We start from the raw sequence: 25,242 nt of genomic DNA, 5'->3' as shown, positions 1-25,242 counted from the left end.
TTCATTTTTTTTTATATATATCAAACAGAAATGTTTTGACTTGCGGGAATTTAAATTAATTCAATATTCCTTGTATATCCAAATGCTTATATATATATTTGTTCCTGACAGAAAAATGAGCTGTGCATGCAGGGCCACTATGCAATCTGCCCATTTTGCATGCCACCAGCAAAAAAATACAATAGATAAGCTTAGGCCGGGAAGGCAACATTTTTTTCTGCATCTTTATATCCTTTAGTCTTCACGAAAACTTTTTTAGTTGACTACTTCTAGCACCAAATCAGTTCTTTGCAATATTTCAATATTACCTTTCAAGTAAGAAATTACAGGACTGTATACTAGGAGAATTACCGCTGTCAATTGCCACTTTACCTTTCTTAAATTTAGGAGATAACTGTATTTTAAGCTCCGACGGCGTCAATTGGTTTTTTGGTGGTTGCAAATTAGGTTAATCAACAAATAAGATCAAATAAGTCTACATGGTCACCAATCATGTCGTCAGTGAACCGTCAGTCGATTCCTTTGAATAGAGTTTTTGCCCTCAAATGACGATCGATGTTTAGTCATTTTTGACAATAATTTTGAAAACTAGAACTAATACATGTATTTAGAGAGCTTACTAGATAGATTTGTTTCAATCAAATCTTTATCGGAGTTATTGCTCTTTAACCGCGATTTTACACCTCAGTTTGCTCTGTGAGCATAAGATATAGAAACTAGAAGCGCAAACATGACGAGCAAAATAAGATCTACAAATTAGTCAATGACTGAAATTGTAGGACAAATTGAAATTCTATGACGAGTTTTATCCATTTATGTCTTTTTGGCGCATCATAATTCACAAACATATATAATTATATACTTAAAAAATTTCTTTAGTCCAATAGCGTTTTTCTGGAATTGCCTTCTCCGTGGATTGCCGTGTCAAACCGAACCATTGAAAGCCAGTATTTTATATTGTCAATTAAAGTAAATATTAACAACAGACACCATATATATTTTACAATTATGCCATGATATGTATTTTCTATCCAAGCAGCCTTAATTTGTCTTGCAATCATTTTGTAATGTACCAAACTATTTCAGCGGTGTATATTTAATATGTTGATTATCTTCTGTTTATATATTATATTATTCATAGTGTGTATAACTATTATTTTGTTCATGTACAAATACAATATATCTAGTAAAAAATCTATACTAAAAAAAGGATTGTATGAAAACGTCGAAACGATACGAGCATTGGAGGATTACGGCCAGGGAGGATTAGGGGGAAGGGTCCGTAGGTTGGAACACACTTTTTTTTTAACGATAAATGCATTTTAAATGGACATATTTATTGATTGGACCCCCCCCCCCCTTCTTCCTTTTATCCTGGGTTGGGGTCCCTTTTAAAAAAGGGCTGGATCCGTCCATGCCTAGCTTTATTATCGGCAACAGGGCTCAAAACAAAAGCCAAATGCATTTTATGCCAACCGTGTATACCAATATGTGAGGATGGAGTGGTATATTCACTGACAGGGATAGAGCTGAGACTACTATATGTGTTATAGTAGTCTCAGGATAGAGTTATAATAAATTGTTTATATGCAAAACAAAGTCTTTCTATTTCAATCGATCTGGATGAGGTGTTTATCGGTAACTGACATCACGCTTATTAAAACTGAAACGGTGGAAATCGAGTTTGCCTGACAATGTATATTGGTTCCTCTTAACAAAAGTTCCTCCAGAAACCTAGTTATTTAGTTATACAATGCTATATGATAATCAGGTATATGTCTTTTTTTTTTTGGGGGGGGGGGGGTCTGGGGGTCTGAAACAAATATCAAGTTCATTTGGAATAACACATATGCACTGTTATATATGTAACACTCCTAAACGTGTCCTCCCCCCCCCCCCCCCAAAACGTGCATGTCTGATTCCCCCAAACGTGTCTGTTCTCCCCAAACGTGTCCGTAATATTCAATATTCCCAAAACGTGTCCGATAATTATGAATTGACTTGTGACTTAAATTGATTATTGTCCAGTTGCAAGTATTTCATGCGCATTTAGGGCAAACATACATATAATTCTTGTACAGTTCAATTAATCGTTTACTATGTTAATTATTTTGTACTAATAAATTCCGTTGATGCCTTTTATATGTATATATATATATGTATAGTCATCCAAATATTGCACGTTTTGCAGAATAGATTTCCCTTCTTTCAACAGTTCTGATATTTTAAAAGCTCTTAAAATCATAAACTGGTTATCAAATTGTTAAATAAATTTTTGGTGTCGAACCTTACGAAAGAAACACAAACAAGAGACATAACGTCCAGTGTCAAATATTGCATTCATTATTTGAACGATATCGTGCAAGCAATAAACACATTTGTCATTTCGGGGCCTTTTAAATAGCTGACTAGTATGTGGTATGGGCTTTGCTCATTGTTAAAGGCCGTACGTTGACCTATACTAGTAGTAGCTGTTAATTTCTATGTCATTTGGTCTACCACGTGGATAGTTGTCTCGTTGGCAATCATACAATGCACATCTTCTTTTTTTATACTGTAGACAGGTTCTTTTATCATACCGGGAATTTAGGATTGGGCGTTTTTACGGTTTTCGGATTTAACACTAGTTGGGATTTCAAGCTATAAAACAAAAGAGTTAGTAATAAACCAAAACAATTTGTATATTACTTCAGTAAGAAATGCACAGCGAATGTAATAATCTACCAACACTCAGTAATATCTACAATTAACTGAGCATGACTGCTCACATTTACATCCAACATAGCAGAATGAACGCCCCCGCTTTTACTGAGATTATACTGCTGGTTTAGAAAAAATACCTAAAGCTATTTTCTATATTTAAATGAAATGGTAAAATGAGTATACGAAAAGTCGTTAACGAAACAGCAAAAACCCCCCCAAAAAAACTCACGTTTTTATATGATATTGACATAAATGACAATTCCAGTAAAAGAAAAAATATGGACATATAGGGGATGGGACACGTTTGGGCGTTTATTATAAGAAATGGACACGTTCAACAACTGTTCAACTAGACAGTCATGTTTTGCAGTTCAGTGACGTCGATGTGGACACATTTGGGGGAATCGGACATATTTGGGGGGAAGGACACGTTTATGAGTGTTACATATATAATATCTAGACATTTTTTTTTATTAAGCAACATAATTTTCTAATGTTTATGAAAACTATATTTTAAAAACATGTATATATACTAGCTATCCTTTCTATTAGTTATCTGAGTGTGGCAACACTGATTTATATTGTGTTAGCCCAATGATTATTCGATTTAATTATACATTTTGATTTCAGTAGTTTATTTTTATCTGAATGTGAATCTTTATTTAGGTCACTTATGCAATTATGCATTCCAGTTTCACTTTAAATATTAAATATACTTTTTCTTATTTTCCTAGCTGTTCGAAGCTCCCGAAAAAACGATCTATCTCTAAAAACATAGATGAGTATGAAAAGTTCCGAAGACACCCGGAAGTGCCATTCCGAATACGTCACTCCATTTATGTCAATGAGGGTGTTTCCTGTTAATTTTTAGTTCAACAAGATGGCGAAAACTTACGATTATTTATTTAAACTGTTGTTAATTGGCGATAGTGGTGTAGGAAAGACTTGTGTTTTATTCAGATTCTCCGAAGATGCCTTTAATTCAACATTTATATCAACGATAGGTAAAAATCTAGAGACAAACTTATAATGGTCACTCGGAGTACCTCAATGTTTACCTGTATTTTTTTTCAAAACAAAACATAAAACCATTCCTTTACATCACATTCATGGTTGCTGCTCATCCCCAAGGCTTATCTTTTACTTTCCAATAAGCAGATCCTATGTTTAGAAAAAGTACAGTTAATTACCCAATGACAATACCTTTTCTTAACAATGGCTGAGTGAGTCATCAGTGTGAAGAACATGACACTATTATAAAGCATACTTGTATGTATGTGAGTGACATATTGTCATTGTTTTTTTCAATAATGATTGTTACTTTTAAACATATGCTTATGAAAATGATTATTTAACTTCTATCAAGTTTGGGGGTTTTGGGGATTCCAAATTTGATTTAAAAAATAATATTGTGCTGCAGTTAACAACAACAATTCTGAATTTTGAAAAAAATAAATAATTGAATAAGGCCAACTAAATTTAATTAGTAGATTTTCATCCAAATTTTTGAAAAAAATGGGGCGGGTGGGAGGATTTTATTTTTTAATTTTTATTACTTATGAAACCCTCTTGTGACATGTTTTTCAAATATATGTATGCAAGTGTAATAATAAGCTTATACATGTATTATGTATATACATGTATAAGGAATCGTACACAATATTTCAAATCTTAACATGAATAAAAATCTCTAATTGGCAACCACTGTTGTACATGTAATTGCTGCTTTAGAAACCTAAACAGCAAAAACATAAAAGATGAATGCTCTCTTTAGTTGGACTACCTTCACCAAATTTAGTGTCTTTTTAAGCGACCATTTTTTTAGTCTCCATAAATCACAGAAATTTGTGCCACGCCGCGATTTGCCATCTTGGACACAGCCTATTACATGTACAACTTACAACTCCCATTAGCGCCATGTGTCTATTACATGTAACCCGATTATTTCATGCCCTTCTTGAAATCAATCTTTATTCTCAGTACATGTAGATGATTTTGTCATCATAGAGCTGCAGAATCTTTTTTAATTACTCGAAGTAATACGAAAACCGAAATTTGAAACAGGAAGTTTGGAAGGAAACAAAATTTTTGACGGTTACCGGAAACGGAGATGAACAAATCCGCAAATTGTAAATTTTTCAAAATAAAAAAAATCAGGGCGGGACGATTTCAGAGGGGCGGGTGGGGATGAAAATCTATCAATTAATTTTAATTGGCCTAATGGCGTCAAATAAAAACTAAAAGGATTGACTCAGAGAGTCAGCTTAACATGACTAAACCTCGCGAATATGTTCTTATTGCAAAAATTGAACCATGTATACCAATTGCTCATTTTTTTGTTCCAACTATTGTTAATGTTTAAAATTTTTGGTTCTAAATGTATAACTTTTAAGAGAGTCAGTCATGTTGGTCTGGATCTGTTTGCCTTGTTATATGATTTCATATAATATTAGTACCTCCAAATGACCTCTTCTCCCTGGTTCTGTTTACCCTAATTTTTAATGCCACCCACATTTTTGTAGGCATGCTAGGGACAGTATGTTTGTTTTCGGTCTGAACATGAACAAAATGATGGTCATCTGTTTGTCCGTCTGTCTATCCCCCATTTTGATCAAGTTCAAGTCCAATCAACTTGAAACTTAGTACACATGTTCCTTGTGACATGTATGACATATATGGCATGTATGATCATGATGATATGATCTTTCAAATTTTAACTGGTGTACATGTAGTGTATATAGAAAATAATTGATATTACTATTGAGGTATCTGTGTACAATGTGCTATGGACTTGATGGACGCATACTTGTTATTGTACATGACATGTATGTTTTCATCTTGTTGTATAATGAATATTATTTATATTCATCTAGACAAATCCTTGATCTAGAGTGCATGTATATTAAAGTTAGTTGAAAATTTCACTGAATATTATTGTTGCATTGCTGCAACCAATTCATTAATCTTCTAAAGAAAATACAACAATCATTGAGGTCAAAGCCCTCATAAGTTTACCTACATGAACTAACCATGTGCATATATATCAGTATTCTAAGTAACAATCAACACGCATTGAAAATACACGAAATAATTCTGCATAAGCCAACCCATGCTCCAAAACAAGCGATTTGTTTTAAAATTATTTCTTTTAAATTCTGGGATAAAAATATATATTTCTTTACTTAAGGAATTACAGTTATATTTTTCTGTCAATGAAGAAATAACACATAGCTCGTTATTTTAAAGTGTGCACCACATATTTTATTTTAGACAGAAAAAATATTACAGTCAGGCTTAAAATAAAATATTGTTTGTTTCCCCAATCCCGACCGATCCTGCAAAAACGTTGCTACTCATAAAATAGTGTATCGTCAAAACTAAGGCATATATTATTTTATTCATTTCCAATTTTCTGGCTTGCGGAATTGTACGATATTGTTCAAGCTTTTTAGAAAAATATAATTATTTCTCTTCCTACTTACCCACACCTGGCTTTGCAGGGTCGGGATCGGGGAAACAAACAATGAATTAATTTAGGTCTCATTTCTTATGATTAAATTTTGAATTCCATTTTAAACCGGGGTAAACCATTAAAAATGTTGATGACATCAAGGACACATGACAAAAATATGTCTATGAGCTGATAAACAAAATGTCAGCCAACATGGCCAATCAGAAGATGCGTTACATCCAAAATTAAATTATAATTGACTTAATAAAAATTGACAGACATACATGACGTATATGGTTTCATTAACAAGATAATATATATATATATTATCTTGTTAAAATGAAACCTAAATACCATTAAAATTAAAGTTTTTTTTTTTTAATAAAATGAACAAATGAACCCAAAGAGATAGGACCCAGGAAAAATGGACCCAGACATCAGAAATTTCAAACTTTCTCTGGAATTTTTGAAGAATTGTTACTACATGCTGACATGTTAACATGAAACACATATAAGTTTTTTGTTTGATTGCTGGTTCCGCGGGTGGCTGTACAACTCTAAAGCTGATTATTGATATATTTTATATCATGTATATTCTGTAATTGAATTCGAAATGTGAACATGTTTTCCTGTTTGAATGGTTTTACACTAGTAATTTTTTGGGGCCCTTTTTAGCTTGCTATTTGGTGTTAGCCAATTGCAAGGCTCCGTGTTACAGATTGTTCCTTAAGGCCAACTAAAATCAATTAGTAGATTTTCATCCAAATTTTTGAAAAAAATGGGGCGGGTGGGAGGATTTTATTTTTTAAATTTTATTTCATATGAAACCCTTGTCATGAGTTTTTCATACCGCGGAGTATATGCTAGTGGGAAACAAGCTTGTATAATGTATATACATGCTGTATAAGGAATCCTACACTATTTTTCAAACTCTTAAATAAAAATCCCTGATTGGCAACCACTGTTATACATGCAATTGCCGCTTTAGAAACCTATTTATAGTAGACATCAAAAAGAAGAGAAATGCTCTCTTCAGTCTTCAGTTAGACTACTAGTATACCTACACCACATTTATTTTGCTTGATAAGCAATGGTTTGTAGTCGTCATAAAATCAATTAAATGTTTTGGTACAATTGTATGCAACACAAGTATTACGAGTACAGAATAAAATGTAAACTCAGTGTTGAAAGAAATTATGATGTAAAACATGAACCCAAAAAATTAGTTGTGGCTTAATGACTAAATTGATGGTAGGGACAGTAACAGAGGGTGTTTGCTGTTTGTCAACAAAAACAAAAGCCATGTGTGAATAGAAGGGCTTGTTTAATTAAAATGCGTGTTTGTCGACATTTTTTTCCCAATATACGGTCATAATTCAAACAAGTTCGTGCTTGTGTCAATTTCTTTAATCCAGTCATGTTTTTGTACCAATTTGTTCTACGATTCTTGCGCTTTGGATATCATTCACAGTCCAAATTTCCTGACATAAAGAAAAAAACACGATTTTCGATTCACTTGTGACTACCGGTGACTACTGCAATTTGCGTTCAAGGACAAGGCGTTTTACTCGTAAATCGAATATTTCATGCCCTTCTCGTTATCAATCTCCGTAAATCGAATATTTCATGCCCTTCTCGTTATCAATCTCTATTCTCGGTAGATGATGTTGTCATCATAGAGCAGCAGAATATTTCGACTTAATCATTTTCGATGGGATTACTCCGGCGAAGAAATACAAAAAAGAAATTTGAAACAGGAAGTTTCGAATGAAACGAAATTATCGATGGTTCCTGGTAACGGACATGACCAAAATCCGGAAATCGTATTTTTGTTAAATAAAAAAAATTGGGGCGGGACGATTTCAGAGGGGCGGGCGGGGATGAAAATCTAGCAATTAATTTTAATTGGCCTAACCTATAAAGTATAATAGTTTACTTTTATAAATTGTAACTTAGATGGAGAATTGTTTCATTGGCACTCATACCACATCTTCCTATATCTATATACATGTATATATATGTATATGGTACATGTACCTACAAAAAGATGTTAACATGGTAAAGAGCCTCCTCTGTGATAGTAAAATGAGTTAAGAAACAGACTTTTACAAAATTATTTCACTTATCATGCTTTTTCTTATGCAACATCACTTAGCTTGTATTAAACGTTCAATTTGATTGCATAATGTCATAAATTTTCATAATTGTATTTGTATAAGTAAACCAATTTTTCAAGACGTTTCGGCCATTGGCCTTCTTCAGTTCTTTATTTTTCCTCTAAACTACATGGCTGACATTTCTTTTTCTGTACAAAATAAATTTTCATGGCATCTATTGACAATTATTTCACTTAAATCATGCTTATTGTTCATGTTGTTATAGAATATAAAGAAACAAAACAGTCACATGACCATCATGACACTGTTAACATGCTGAATGAATACATATATATATTTGTATATGTAATATAATAACAGTTACATTGTATTTGTAAGTTTTGATACATTGATACATGTACATAAGATGATTATACATGTATCATGTAGCTTTTTGTTCAGTGTGAGCCCAGGCTCCGTGTTGAAGGCCGTACATTGACTTATACATTTATAATGGTTTACTTTTATATATTGTTATTTGGATGGCGAGTTGTCTCATTGCCACTCACACCTAATCTTCCTATATCTATCATGTGTATGAAATTCTGTCTTTTCAGGCATAGATTTTAAGATTCGAACAATAGAATTAGATGGCAAGAAAATAAAACTACAAATATGGTTAGTATAGTTCATTCTTAGCATTTAGTAATTTTCCTATTCTATTTTAAGTAACTATATTTAGACTAGGTACCAATATATATTGACATAGAGTGTAGGTCTTATTGGGGTCTAAGCGTGACGCGGGATTGCCGATTTTTTGGTAAGCGTGACACGGGAAAGTCAAATTATTGTGTCGTGAAAAGAGGTCTAGCGGGACCCGGGAAATGACAAAAAAATGAGAATTGCTTACGTTCATAGTGTAAGCGGGATACGGGAATCTGACAAAACAGTAAGCGGGATCCGGGATCGGAACCCCCCAATGAGACCCCCTAGAGTGTTTACAGGCATTGGTTTTCTTGGGTGTATATTGCATAAGTTCTTCATTACAATGCTGAAAAGATTTGTAGATTCTCAATGTTTTTTGGAAGTTTTAGGTTTTTATAAATTTGGGTAGCATCATTTTTACTAGTCTTCAGTTATGTCCCTTTATAACTTTATACAATAGACAAGATTTCCCATTTATTTAATATTATTAAAAATCAGTAACTAAGTATAAAGATCTATAAACTTCAATGTACCGCTAATATTAAAGGTGGACAAATTCTACATGTTGTAAATAAGTGATTATTTACTAGAAGGAACATGCTTTTAACATGTTTAACTAAGAGTTTAAAATGGGTTAAATTGGTCCAAATAAAAAAGATTCTAAAACCAATTGAGACCAAACTTAACAAATGCCTAATCATGTTAATAGGTTCATATAGCTCCATGAACTGTTTTGTTATTTTGGCAATGTATTGTGCTCTGTATAAAAAAATGAATATGTTAAAAATGGGGGATATTTTAATCTTTCTTTCAAGAAAAGGTGATTTGAAATTTAAACCACCCATAGATAAAACTTTTCTGTTGGAATTTATTTTTTGTAGAATAATATATATATATATAAACATGATAAATATTCTCTTATTTGTGTAAGGCAATACTTGTTCATCCAATGAACACTTTTAACTACTTTATACAATTTTGAATATTGGGACAAAAAAGTAAAGTTGTAACTATTAAGATTTCTAATTAATTTGTCATGTTCATGGATTTTTTTTTAGTATGGATTGTGATTCATTTGCCTTATCATAAAATTTGAAAACGCTTTAACATAAATACTCTAGATCTATTACATGTTTAAGTTCATTTTTGGATAAAAAGTTTAGAAACTTCATCCAAAAAGTCCAAAAAATCAAGTGCAGTTCCCATAAATCATTACTATTTTAGATTCGTTAAATGAACACATATTATGCACAGTACTGTTATTTCTTATTCAAAGAATTCAGTTCAAAGTTCAAATGTAACTGTACACACCATTTTTTTTTATGACTACAGACTATCTACAAATATCTACTGGTATCTAAAAGTTGATGAAATTCTAAAAAATGAAATCTAATGCATTTTAGTCACTTGTTAGTTATACCCAGTGAATGTTATTTTTGAAAAAGTACAATGAAGTAAGGAAAAATTAGAACCTGAGACCTATATAGCTATTGTCAATTAAAGTCATTTGACAAAAAACTTTTGTTGAACAATTACATTAAAAAGCACATGAGTGATAGTGTAGGCAGATACAAAGTGCAAATTAAAAAAATATACAGTGAAACCTGGCTAAACTGAATCCTGCATAAAGCAAAAACCTGTATAAACCAAACATGTTCTTAAACACCTTCATATCAAATTGTATGCAGTGTGAACCTGATAAAACCGAACTTCTGTCAAATCCGAACAAAATCTGAAGTCCCAAAGAGTTTCGGTTTAAACAGGTTTCACTGTACAAAGTAAAGTTGGTGATATGATTTAAATCACTCATTATTTATGATACATAGAATTAAGGAAGTTATAATGAACTGAAGAAGTTGTTTGATGATCTACAGTCAAAACAAGGAAGAATTAAATACTTATATATTGACTTAGACTTTTTATATTACATGGTTTATGTTTGTTTTTATCTTATGATGAAATTAAAATAAGAAATTTAACCGATTTAAGATATAAATAATTTGTATCTGTTGAACAAGCTTGTACAATGAAGAATTTGTTGTGTCACAGTTATTTTTATTATGCATGTTAGGCAAAAGAAAAACCTTGAAAATGTTTAAAAGTTAAAAGTATTTACCACAAGATAATGAGATTATTTCATTTATTATTGATTTGAAGTTGAATAAATAGTGCAATTGTTCAAAAGTGCATTGTCCTTTGAAATGTGAGAATGAATTTAAAAATTTAAATGTCAAATGAATGTTTTTTATTTGCTTTAGTAGATTATTTTTCAAAATATTTTTTTTAAAGCTCACTTTGACCAGAGAGCTATGCAAGCTTTTGTCATCTCTTAGTGATATAAGAAATTGAAATATTTAAAATGTGTTTTGTTTCTTTAGTGGATTATTTTTAAAATATACATTTTTAAGCTCACCTGGACTGGAGGGCCAGTTGAGCATTATTTTTATTGGTATGGTTGTTGTCCCTCATAGTAATTTTTAGGCAGTTAATAAGCTGCCTTATGCGAGCATCCTAGATTTGTGTTCTACCCAAAAAATGCTGAAATATGTGTCATTGTTATTATCTAGCTGGATGTTTTGTTATTTTTTTTCCCAGAGATCTTCTTCTCTAAAATTTATGATCCAATCAATATTTCAACCAAACTATAGGTGAATGATTTATATACTTGATCTATCAAGTACAGAATATGTGGGTTTTTTTCCTGACGGTCAAAATCACATGGTCATGATGGTCGAAAACTATAATAAATAGAGAAAATCTGACAGGGGCAAAAATGCTCAGATGTCAATTAAAAGGTTTATTGCCTTCAATGATGATTATATGTTCTAATTTCATGTTTGTTGTTCATTAGTTCAAACACTATAATTGATATGTCTGTATGTGGTAACTGGTATGCCTATGGGGGCATAAAGATTTTTATAAAAAAAAAAAGAATGCCAATATCACAGAAACCATTTGCTGGCCCCACTTTGTACAAAATGAACATTTTTGGAAGGCTCTTGTTATCAAAAGCTCTGTTATATTTATGTTTTAAATGAATAAAAATAATAGAATGCCACCCTCTCTCTTCATGCTCTTGTGTTCATGTGTTTGTTAGAAACATATATATCATTTGTATGTGCATGTACATGAACATCTATTACAGAATTGTACTTATGAATGAAGTGAAAGGAGTACTTGTAACAGAAGTGTAATGAAGTGTATCTATTTCAGAAAATGCATTGTTCCTACATCAGAAAGAAAAGTTTTTAAGTTTCTCACTTATGACGGTTGTATGCAATCATGATGCATCTTTAAAATCAATCAGTTCAGAAAATGATGAGTCAATGTACTCATCATGCTCATGGACTTGTCTTAGTGTCAAATCTTAAAATGTTTTACACTAGTATTTGTCAAATTTCCATTGTTTAAGATGGACCAATACATGTACATATATACAGGTACTGTCAACATGGTTGATGGTAAACCATCTAATTTTGCATTCAATTTATTTTCACAACATTGGGGGGTAGAAAAATACATTTATTATGGAAAACTTGGAAACTTTTTTAATTTATCAACATCAGGAAAAATTGAATCTTAGACAATTATATCATCGTTTTGCTATTGAACCAATTTAATAAAGTGGTTGTATTATTTGAAAGTTAAGTTTTTGGTCTTTTTGGTGTTGTGATTGGTCCAAACATTTATGTAGATGCTGATCCTAGGCAAAGGAATATAAAAGGACAGAATTGATATCTGCATTAATTCACATACTTAAGATAATTTTACTATGCCATACAATAATTGTTTGATGTACATTGTAGGGACACGGCAGGACAAGAAAGATTCAGAACCATTACTACAGCTTACTACAGAGGTGCTATGGTGAGAACATTTATTCTCCACCATGTGCAATAAGACACATGGCACAAACATTTTACTGACTCTTATAACAATAAGGAGATGTGGTATAATTGCCTTTGAGACAACTATTCACCAGAAACTGGAGTTCTACTATACATGCTATAGGTCTGTCATCATTCACTCGCCCACTCACTCTGTCGGTCGGAGTGAGATGGTACAGTCTTTAACAATTGAGAAAAAATCCATCTGTTCTAGTCAGCGTTAAAACGACCTCGACTTAAAAAATGAAACAATTCAAACAAGAAAACTACAAAATAAAGGAGCAAAAGAATAGATTGGAAGGCAATAAATGACCAATAGTACAAGTACATGAACACTGTCACAAAAAAATTGTTGAGCAATTTCATGGAAAACTTAGTTAAGTTTGTTTGTCTTCATTTTATGTTACTTATGAAAGTCTTCAATTAAACCTTGAATGCAATGCATACTCTACATGTTTCTTCTACTTTTCTGAGAAATTAATCTCCCACCTTAAAAAAAATCATGTTAGGCCACCCCAATTTAATTTCTTGTTCTACGGATTTTTGGACTTCAAAATTTGGGGCCAGCGAGCGATTTGAAAATTTAAATAAAAAAATATTTAATTTGCAAATTTTTGAGGCGAAGCTTGAAAAGTAGATGCAAGCGATTATCATTTTTTTTTGTAAACATAAAATAGTAGGTTTTGACAATATTAAAGCTTGCTTTATCACTTGTACTTTGACATTTCTTTAATTTCTGAAGTATTTTTTCCCTGTTCACCAAGAAATAATTAAATCTGGTCTATGTATGACATGTATGTGTGACTGACAATGAGACAATTCTCCATCCAAGTCATAATCAGTTTGGGGAGAACCCCTTAATGTTATAAATATCCCTTTTACATGTTTTATGAGGGATCAATATAAGTTATAATATATTTGTTTGTACAAAAGGGCTCATATTTTCTCAAAGAACTATATATCTATCTGGTATTAAATGGTCAAAACATGTCCAAGAATTTTGTAATATTCCTGGACTTTAACCATGTTAACACATTTACTTTAACAGTTTAATATTATTCAAAATAAGTGGACCACTCTTTTAGAAAAAGTTGTTTAAAATATGATGTAACTCTCCTCTTTTTGGGTACAAAATTCTAAGTTTTCAAAGGTTTTGTATAGAAGAACTATACAAATCCTTGGTATTTCTATTTTCTTTTCTACATCAGTAAAATGACCCCTTGTCCATGTTGTCTGAGGGAGGGTTGTTCTCAACCTGATATAAATAACAAACACCTGTAGGTCAAAGTACGGCCTTTTACACAGGGCTTTGATACAGACCAAACAGCAGGCTATAAAGGACCCAAAATTATTAGCGTACACAATTCGAACAGGAAAACCAACGATCTAATTTATATATCATGTACATCCAAACGGGGAAAATTATACCAATGAACAACATTACCAAACGATAACTGCTGAACGACAGGCCCCTCAATCAATCAGGACAGGTGCATAAACATGCAGAGGCTATGGATAGTTTTGTTTCGCCAGCATACAATATAATTGCAGTTGAAGGCAAATCCTTCAGAAGTTCTTTGTACTTTATTCTAACAACGACATGTTTTGATAGGGAATATAAGTAAGGGGGAAAGTAACCAATCTTTTGTTCTTTACTCCGGTATTTCCGCTGATATAGATTTATATCGGAGATACAAATCCTTGATCGGAGCACTTCCGCTTTGGATAAGTAGGTTTCATGCTGAAACAAATATTCTCACAGATATTTACAAAGTGTGCTGGGGTGCTTTTATGTTTAAAATCGTTATATACAGGTTAGACTGTGATTTTAAAAACAAATGTTGATATCTTTTTTATAATGTTTACAAAAAAAACGGTGCGGGAATATAAAAAAAATTAAAAAATTCTGTTTTGAAAAAAATAGGTGCGGGCGGGTCCGTCGAACAAGGAATCAAATTGGTGTGGCCTTAACACTAAATAAAAATGATAAAAATGTTATTTTGGCTTTTGAAAAGTCTATTAAAAAGCTTTATGTTTAGATTTAAGAATTAATGTTAACCCATTTATGTTTTATGCATTTCAGGGTATTATGCTAGTTTATGACATCACAAATGAAAAATCTTTTGAAAATATTAGAAACTGGATTAGAAATATTGAAGAGGTATGTTTTTTAGTGCATGAGTTATTTCCCTTTTGTCAATTATTAGCTATCACATTAAAATGCTTTCTGACAGTCAATTAGTAACAAATAGTACATATAGATTTATGTGTATAAAATTCTACCCTAAACTTTAAAGAGATATAGATGAGTCCAACATAATAAATGATGATATCTTTCTCAAGGAAGATATTACGGTAACTGATGACCATAAAATTACCAATTACAGTTAACTCTCGTTGTCTCGAACTCGGTTGACTCGAAATTTCGGATGAGTCGAAGTTTTCACGTGGTCCCGAACTTTGTTCCATATAAATGTATGTAATTCGACTCCTGATGAGTCGAAATTGGATGAGTCGAAATTTCGGTTGAGTCGAACTAAATTTACGATCCCAAGGTTAACAAAAGCATTAAAAATTCATTATTTATCTCGAACTAATACACACATGTCAAAACATGACCTCCGGCATTTAAATGGAGTGAAGAGTTAATCTGACAATACATGTGTGGTTTAAATTTCCAGTCACTGACCACTGTATTGATTTATGACATGCTATTTCCACGAGTGTTTACCTAAGATTATCTTTTATAGAATTTTTATACGACCGCAAAATTTGAAAAATTTTTCGTCGTATATTGCTATCACGTTGGCGTCGTCGTGGTCGTCGTCCGGCGTCCGAATACTTTTAGTTTTCGCACTCTAACTTTAGTAAAAGTGAATGGAAAATCTATGAAATTTTAACACAAGGTTTATGACCACAAAAGGAAGGTTGGTATTGATTTTGGGAGTTTTGGTCCCAACATTTTAGGAATTAGGGGCCAAAAAGGGCCCAAATAAGCATTTTCTTGGTTTTCGCACTATAACTTTAGTTTAAGTTAATAGAAATCTATGAAATTTTGACACAAGGTTTATGACCACAAAAGAACGGTTGGGATTGATTTTGGGAGTTTAGGTTTCAACAGTTTAGGAATTAGGGGCCAAAAAAGGGCCCAAATAAGCATTATTCTTGGTTTTCGCACAATAACTTTAGTTTAAGTAAATAGAAATCAATGAAATTTAAACACAATGTTAATGACTACAAAAGGAAGGTTGGTATTGATTTTGGGAGTTAAGGTCCCAACAGTTTAGGAATTCGGGGCCAAAAAGGGACCCAAATAAGCATTTTTCTTGGTTTTCGCACCATAACGTTAGTATAAGTAAATAGAAATCTATGAAATTTAAACACAAGGTTTATGACCATAAAAGGAAGGTTGGTATTGATTTTGGGAGTTTTGGTCCCAACAGAATAAGGGGCCCAAAGGGTCCAAAATTAAACTTTGTTTGATTTCATCAAAATTGAATAATTGGGGTTCTTTGATATGCCGAATCTAACTGTCATGACTGTGTATGTAGATTCTTAACTTTTGGTCCCGTTTTCAAATTGGTCTACATTAAGGTCCAAAGGGTCCAAAATTAAACTTAGTTTGATTTTGACAAAAAATGAATCAGTTAGGTTCTTTGATATGCTGAATCTAAAAATGTACTTAGATTCTTGATTATTGGCCCAGTTTTCAAGTTGGTCCAAACGGGGTCCAAAATTAAACTTTGTTTGATTTCATCAAAAATTTGATAAATGGGTTTCTTTGATATACCAAATCTAACTGTGTATGTAGATTCTTCATTTTTGGTCCTGTTTTCAAATTGGTCTACACTAAAGTCCAAAGGGTCCAAAATTAAACTTAGTCTGATTTCAACAAAAATTGAAATCTTGGGGTTCTTTGATATGCTGAATCCAAAAATGTACTTAGATTTTTTATTATGGGCCCAGTTTTCAAGTTGGTCCAAATCAGGATCTAAAATTATTATATTAAGTATTGTGCAATAGCAAGTCTTTTCAATTGCACAGTATTGCGCAATGGCAAGAAATATCTAATTGCACAATATTGTGAAATAGCAAATTTTTTTTTAATTAGAGTTATCCTTCTTTGTCCAGAATAGCAAGCAAGAAATATCTAATTGCAAAATATTGTGCAATAGCAAGATTTTTTTTTAATTGGAGTTATCTTTCTTTGTCCAGAATCAACTTAAATCTTTGTTATATACAATATACAATGTATATTCACTTTTTACTACCAACTGATAAATTAAAATAATCTTTACCATTCAGTGATAACAAGCAGTTTTTTTACATCTTAATATTTTATGATGTATTTAAATGAGTAGTTATTGTTGCAAACTCCATTAGAAATTTTAATTGAGATTAGTTTTGGAATAAGGGAAAGGGAGATGTGATTAAAAAAATTGGGATCAATTTTTCTCATTTGAAATTTCATAAATAAAAAAGAAAATTTCTTCAAACATTTTTTTGAGAGGATTAATATTCAACAGCATAGTGAATTGCTCTAAGAGAAAACAAAAAAGTTCATTAGAACACATTCATTCTGTGTCAGAAACCTATGCTGTGTCAACTATTTAATCACAATCCAAATTTAGAGCTGAATCCAGCTTGAATGTTGTGTCCATACTTGCCCCAACCGTTCAGGGTTCAACCTCTGCGGTCGTATAAAGCTATGCCCTGCGGAGCATCTGGTTATAAATAATTAGTGTAATTTAGTGATGCATTGTTAATGTTCATGAAAAAGTATTTAAAATGTTTACAAAACAATTAATTGTGATTTACACTAATGAGCTTGGGTGTGTATAAAGTAAGGATTATGACCTCCGTTGATGATCACCTAAAAACTACTCAATCAGCGTCTTTGATCTTGTTGTATTTTTTTTTTTTTTTGGAAAAGAAAGAGTGAGATAAAACAAATTGAAGAGGAATCTAAATTTTCTAAAGTCTCTTGTATCCGAGAATAAACAATTTTGTCAACTATAACGACCCGAATAACGGAACTATCGATTGGAAATTACTCACTCGGATAAAAGCCATAGGAAAAGGTTGTAACTGAAACAATTGAATAAAAAAAAATAATGTTATTATAAAAATGAAAGACCATGACATACAAATACATTGATCTGATACCAGAATATCGATCCCCTTCCCATATTCAACCGGATTTAGTTTAGCTTTACCAAGCTAAGCAAGAGTTGTGTCCCTTGTTCTGTCAAACTTCCGGTTTTCGTTTGAGTCGAACTATGTGTATCTCGAAATGTTTCTCTGGTCCGGCTGACTTCGAGATAACGAGAGTCGACTGTATATTGTAATTTCATCTCCCGCCAAAGTTTGTTCATTTAATTTTCTTTTCTTCCAACATTTTACCATTGTCTCAAAATTGCTTATTTCCAAATTAAATAATACCTATGTTCTAATAATTGATTGTTTTTATTACCCAGCATGCATCACAGGATGTGGAGAAGATGGTTTTAGGCAATAAATGTGATATGAACGACAGAAGAATGGTGTCGAAAGAAAAAGGAGAAAAAGTATTTAACCCTAACAATAGAAAACTTTCATACTAGAAAAAAACCTGAGAAAATGAACATTGATTCAATAAGAAATCATAGAATTTAGTGTCTAAAAATGTTAAACAAGTAAACGCAATTAAATAGTTAAATGACAAACAGTATATGAGCTGCGACATAAAGAAATTGACCTTTTGCAAAAATACATCAATACATCTGTTATCCTATTGTGGATTAAAAAAAATTTCTATGCTCTCTCTGTAAATTGATTTGTTGTAAGAAAACTATTAAACAAACGAAAATTTTCATCTTTTATTTTATATTTGAATGTTCCTGTCAATGTATATTTGTTCCACCTAACAGAAAATCCAATAGAAACTTTGTCATAAACAATATCATAATATCTATTCCTATTAGAACAAATATTCTATACCGTTTATTCTGTTAGGAACATTTACTGTAATATTTATTCCACTGGAAATAATATTCCAGAATATTGTTTTCACTTGGAACTTATATTATGAAGGAGGTTTTATTCCCTGACATTCCAACATTTTTCAAAGTCTTATACTTGTATATGTATACGTGCACTTGCATAAGGTCAATTTTTATTTGACCCAACTCACATGTTGTACATGTGTACTCAGTGTCAATTTAAACAGTTGCTTCATCAATACCGTTAATGACATAAAAACATTTTTGTGGATATGAGTTCCAATTACCTATGTCATATAAGTGAAATTTAGTTAATGTTATGTACAGTTAATGAAGTACCATCTTCAGTATTTCAAAGGGGCTATGTTTATTCAATCTGACAACAAAACAGTTGTCCTTTAGATACAGTCTTCTATGTGGCAGTATTTCTTTTCATGGAATTATACCTTTGCCAGACACATGAAAAATACACTGTCAAAAAAGTACATTTATTCAATAAATTATTATGAAAATATAGGTCACCATATTGCCTTCAACAATGAGCAAAACCATACTGTATAGTAAGCAATAAAAGACCCTTAGATGACAAAATGGGAAACAATTCAAATGAAAAAAAACAGCAATTGAATAGGCTTATTTTAAGATCTTTTACAATTAAAAAAAAAAACCAATTAAGGCTGACAGTGACCAAAGACAACTACTGAATCATTGGCTCCTGTCTTTATACGGGTTCATATAGAAGTCATATGATAAAATATGTATTTTTAAAATTATACGCAAGGACACTCTAGCTTTATTTTAAATTGATATATTTTGCATTTTAGTTAGCAATTGAGCATGGTATAAAGTTTATGGAAACTAGCGCCAAAGCCAGTATTAATGTAGAAGAGGCTTTCTTTACCTTGGCGAGAGATATCAAGGCTAAAATGGATAAAAAATTGGTAAGATATCTCAATAAATGCAATATAAGATCCTTGAAAATAAAAGAATAAAAATTTTGTGTAGCATACTTCATATAGAAAGAAATTAAAGGTTAGCATACAATGATATACCATATTGCAATAGTGCCAAAAAATACTGAAGTTATTGATATCAGGAATAACAAAAAGATGTTTTCAACAGTTTTGTCTAGCTAAGCTGTACAATTTAAGGGTTATTAAATGAAAATTATTGAATATTATCACTTGTTGACTTTTTATTGCCCAGTCGTAGTGGAGGGGACATTAAGCTTTACCCTTGTTATAAAAATCTACTAGGGACAATATCTACCAATACTCTTACAGTAACCCTATGAAATTAAGCTAAGATAACAGAAACACCGAAATATTTCATATAGTACAATATAACACATCAGCTGACGGCCTGTATACAATATACACAAACAGATAAACTACATTCACACCATACAGTGTACAGCCTTCAATGATAAGTAAAACCAAACTTTATTTTAAGCCATGATATACTCCTCCAGCATAAAATGTAAAACAGGATAGCCTAACTTATTTGTGATAATTTCTGCATGGGATTAAATAGATCCCATCTCCTTTAATCTTCTAAAAGTTCTTGCGTAAAAGGTCTTAATTCTATATTTCCCATGACTGTTGTCAGTCAATGGCATCAATTTTATCATGTTTATAAATCCTGAATGAAATCAAATATTAAGACCTATGGGTGTTTGGTTTAAACTATAAAGATTTTGATATTTTGTAGAAAATGGGAGTAAGTGATATTCATCCTCAATAGCAAATTAGCTCTGACAGCAATTAACATAGTTACTTATAAACAAATTTAACACTAGTACTCTATCTATATTTGTATACACACATATTCTTGAGCCAGAGATAGTTTTACTGTTTTATGACACTAAAATCACACATAACAAGTATCATTAGTATATCTGGAAAAAAACGGTGCATGTTTGAAATATTCTCACTACTTTTTTTTGTGATTTCATTCTTACAGACACCTTTTACACATGTTAGTAGTTATAAGTATGGGTATTCACATCAGTAACATGTAGATACAGTGAAATCAGGGGAAAGACAAATCATACTAAAATTTTCTTTCTGGTCTATTGGTCACTCCCTTATTCTGACCATTTGTTTGTACATAATCATAATTATCTAGTTAAAGTTTTGAGTCTAATAAAAGGAAGTGTACCATGAACTTGCTCACATCGTATTGAGACAAAGTACACATAATCATTACAATATTAACTTTTGAATTATAGTATACACTATTTTGTAAAATCCATTGTATTGCAATGGCAATTGGAATATCAAACTAAAGTTTGCTTACAAATGTTTTAAATGGTAAAAGGAGACTCTGTTCCTTATGAATTGGCCATTTCAAAATCTAAAGGACTATGGGTAATTTCATTGTTCGTACCCCAAAATGAAAATAACGTTACGTCATTGGTTGAATTTCCATTGTTTAGGACGTTTTTAACCAATCACAACGTTTTGGTGTACACTTTTGAAAATATTACCCAGAATGCATTAGACTCTGGTCCTAATGAATTGTCCTTGATGATAACTGGCGAAAATATTTTCACAAATAAGACTGGTCTATGAGTTAACATTTTGTATACTGATTCCTCTGTATCTGCATGAGTTGATTGGTTGAAGCTTATATTTCAATAAAGACACTGTATATTCAGATTATAATATACATTAATCACATTATGGTAGAGCAAAAAATTTAAACTTTAAGCAATTAATTATGATGTCTTGATGGAAAATTTGTAAACTTTCTTATCGTAAATCTTAAATTATAATTTATGAGCTAGAAAGTTATTTTGTATATCATGTATATATATATGACAAGTTACATTAAGAACTACAGAATATTGATTATTTTAAAAGGCACACGACCATATTTTAAGTGCAGTAAGTCAACTTTGAACAAATTGCGCTACCTAGCTTTATAAAATAATATTATAAAATCTGCTTCATCATGTTTATACATAGTCTGTTCTGACGATCAAACAAGAAATCAAATTTCTGGCTATTTATTACAAAATATCTTTTTAAAATTCATTTTCTCGCAGTCTAATCTATTCTTTTTCTTTCAATTGTTTAATAACCATATATTTTAATAGGACACACAATTAGTTTTCCTTTTTCTCTAACCTTATCTGTATCTCAGGCATAGAAATATATTGCTGTTTCACTTAGCCTTACTGGAGTTAGCATTTTTTTTAATTTATAAAAATGTATGAAATAATAGATAATAATTAACATGGCAAATGGGTTCAATATAGCATTGATAAACAAATTTCAGCTCTCGCCAACATTAATGAATACTGATTATGATATATAATCCAATAAAATTTTAGAAACAAAAGTGTATAAAATGAATTTGTATATGGTATTTGGGTTTAATATAGCTTTATGAAACAAAATGAGTTTCAGTTTTGGCAGACATTTGGAGGTACTGATAATTCATTTCAAATTTTAATTTTCAAAATGATTGAAAGATTTATATATGATCATCATGCAATTTTATACCCAGTATTTTCAAATAGCACTGTTTTTCTTAAACTGTAGCCCACATTTACAAACATTGTCTTATAAAATTTATTAAACATATAGTACATTGTACCATGTAAAAAAATATAGCAACATGGTAAAAAAATATAGCAACATGGTGAAAAATATAGCACCATAGCAGAAAGTGGGGAGAACACCTTGTTGGTCACAAATATTTCTTTAATTTTTAAGAAATAATAAGTTTAAAAGCTTTGTTTTATTTTGACATTAAATACCTTCACAGTCCTTTCATGTTAGCCATCTGCCTGCACTTCTGTGCAGTAAAGTAATACACATACCTGTAAATGCAATAAGTCAATGTAATTAGGAAGAGTTACTTCTCTTTTGTCACCAAATTCTTGAATCTGCCAAATTCAACTTATCATACTCTTTATAGCTTGCTGTTTGGTGTGAGCCAAGGGTCCATGTTGAAGGCCGTACCTTGACCTATAATGGTTTACTTTTATAAATTGAGAGTTGTTTCATTGGCACTCCTACCACATCTTCCTATATCTAATTAAGATTTTTTTTTTTACTGAATAATTTATTCTGCTAGTCTTGCTTCATTCATCACTATAATTAAATGCAGATCTCTTAAATAAGATGTGTGTATAGCATGTATCAATTTCGTTAGTCAAATAAAAAAATCTAAAGTTAATCTCTTCAAAACAGTGGCCAAGGAAAGTAACTCAAACTGCAATTTTGATTTATAATGTAATATTATACAGGAATGTGTATTATTTTGATCAGATAATGTAAACAGATAACAACAAAGCTTAAAATATATACAGCTTCATACATTCATGCAAGCTAATTATAAAGTCAGATATCAAAAAAAGAATTTTATGAATTGCTGTAATACTTTTGATGTTGGCTTATATAATATATGTAGATAAATTACAGCTAGATTGTTTTTACTACTAAAGTAATGATGTAAGGGAGATAATTTGTTTTTTTATTACTAAAGTTATGATGTAAGGGAGATAATTCTAATATTTCAATAATAATAGTCATAGTGGATCTTTATTATAACATGTGCTCTTAAATATATCAGCTGTTGTCAAAGGCTTCAACTTATTATTAGCAGCTTCTTTTAGATTACTATATTATACTTGCAAGTAAGGAATTTATTCAAGTTTAAGCAGTGGTTAATGTTTTAAAATGTAGACATGAAAGGTTTGAGTTTGTAGAATTGCACATGACTGAATCAGATTAGAGGATATTCTGGTCGTTATAAATAAACTCATTATAGATAACAGGATGGAAATTTTGTAGTTGTGCCAGGTGCGAGTTTCGTCTACAAAAGACTCATCAGTGATGCTTGAATAAGAAAAGTTGAAAAGGTCTAATATAGTATGAAGTTGAAGAGCATTGAGGACCAATAAATTGCAAAAGGCATCTTGTAATAATGTATAATGTAACTGTTAATTGTTAAAATGAATAGTGATGCAATTTATTTCAAGAAATCTAACTATATATTAAATTAGTTTTAAATGACTGTGTTCTTCTGTATTGACAAAATATATTTAAAAGAAAAAACCTTAAACATATATTTGTAATTTTAACATACATTGTATATCTATTTTTTCAGGAATCTTCTAGTGCACAAAACAAAGGACACAAATTAAATGAAAAAACTCCTCAAAAATCAAGATGGAGATGTACAATACTTTGAAGAAATATCATTGGTTAAAACAGTCATGTGATTCCCATAACACCATTTGATTGGCAAGGTTTAGCATTTCTAAATCAACCAGCCAATACAAGAACCAGCTTTTATCATTTGATACGCATCTGGCCTTTAATTGGTCAGCCAGAGACAAATCAACATACATCATTGTGTAAATAAGTTCATGAATATTCATGAGTTATGTAAGATTGCTCACTAGTTGATTTATCTTGACATCAAATAAAATGAGCTTCCAGCCCGGCAAAAAGGAAATGAGAGAGAAATAAAAAAACAACCTCAAAAGATATAGGATGATGAATTTTTTAAAGTTTTTTAAATGAGAACATTTTTTTTTAAATGATTTTATAATACATATGAAAACAGGGTATTATGTCAAATCAAATGCATTTGAAAGCAAAAAGGGGAAATGTATTTTCAGTTAAGTTTGAAAAATTATTACATTTATTTTTATTTTCACATTTGAGTATAATAATATGAAAATTTCCTTAAAATGTTTTTAAACTATCGATATTTTACTTTTTTTTTAGTTGTTCATCTTTGTTTAAACAGAAAAAGAGAAACATGCTAAACAAATAATAATCATAATCAATGCAGATAAAGTTGAATGGCACTTTATATAAAAAAAATTGACCTGATCATTATAGACATTAAATTTGTAGCACAATACAAACACTTGCCAGATAATACAAATTTATTAATTACTGTCTTATTGAATGGTTAAGGAAGTAATACACTGCAAAAACAGTGTCCAGTTTTCGTTGACGTATATTTTACTTGTTTCAATTTTTCTTTGCCTTCTTTTTTGTTCAGGATCAATGCATTTAAAAAACCATACAGTCTTCAAAAATTATTTTTTTTTTAATTAATTCTTTCATGCTTGAATTATTTTGTGATAGTCAGCAGATTGCAAATCTGTTTTGAGTGTAATTATCAATGTAAAAGTGTATGTGTGCTATTTTCTAAGAATAAGGAATGTTTTGTGTGCAAAAGTATGAAAGTATGACCCTTAACCTTGGTTGTGTTTTTTTCTGAATGAGTACATTTGTGAATATTGCACACTGTTTGAGGATATTGTGTAATTCAAAGTTTGATAATTGAAAACAAAAACCTGACTTTAGTTAATAGCCTCCAAATTGTCCATGCTGTAATCTACTCTTGACAAAATATAAAAGAAAAAATAGATTTTAATTTGTTAAATA

General features: G+C 31.0%; 1 protein-coding gene across 4 annotated transcripts; it reads left to right on the top strand.

Annotated features, from left to right (window-relative positions):
- Nucleotides 1–3,517: 3,517 nt before the first annotated feature.
- LOC143052730 (ras-related protein Rab-8A) lies at nt 3,518–24,290 on the top strand. 4 transcript variants are annotated; one of them, XM_076225831.1, is made up of 8 exons: nt 3,518–3,707; nt 8,868–8,928; nt 12,762–12,822; nt 14,926–15,003; nt 18,320–18,409; nt 19,648–19,764; nt 21,688–21,711; nt 23,945–24,290. In XM_076225831.1, the coding sequence occupies exons 1-8, from the start codon at nt 3,584–3,586 to the stop codon at nt 24,026–24,028; spliced, it is 639 nt and encodes a 212-aa protein (XP_076081946.1). In that variant the 5' UTR covers nt 3,518–3,583; the 3' UTR covers nt 24,029–24,290. The 4 variants fall into 4 exon arrangements, with proteins under 4 accessions (XP_076081946.1, XP_076081947.1, XP_076081948.1 ...); XM_076225832.1 differs by lacking the exon at nt 21,688–21,711 and adding an exon at nt 20,786–20,800; XM_076225833.1 differs by lacking the exon at nt 21,688–21,711.
- The last annotated feature ends 952 nt before the right edge of the window (nt 24,291–25,242 follow it).

The sequence above is a fragment of the Mytilus galloprovincialis genome, chromosome 11 (assembly GCF_965363235.1).
Source record: "Mytilus galloprovincialis chromosome 11, xbMytGall1.hap1.1, whole genome shotgun sequence".
NCBI classification, from domain to species: domain Eukaryota; kingdom Metazoa; phylum Mollusca; class Bivalvia; order Mytilida; family Mytilidae; genus Mytilus; species Mytilus galloprovincialis.
This window is presented reverse-complemented; position numbering and strand designations above follow the sequence as displayed.

Excerpts from the sequence above, each read along its gene's own strand:
- LOC143052730 (XM_076225831.1), top strand. The coding sequence starts at position 3,584 with ATGGCGAAAACTTACGATTATTTATTTAAACTGTTGTTAATTGGCGAT. Across the intron at positions 15,004-18,319 it reads GGATTAGAAATATTGAAGAG|CATGCATCACAGGATGTGGA; the intron begins GTATGTTTTTTA and ends TTTATTACCCAG. Across the intron at positions 21,712-23,944 it reads ACGACCATATTTTAAGTGCA|GAATCTTCTAGTGCACAAAA; the intron begins GTAAGTCAACTT and ends CTATTTTTTCAG.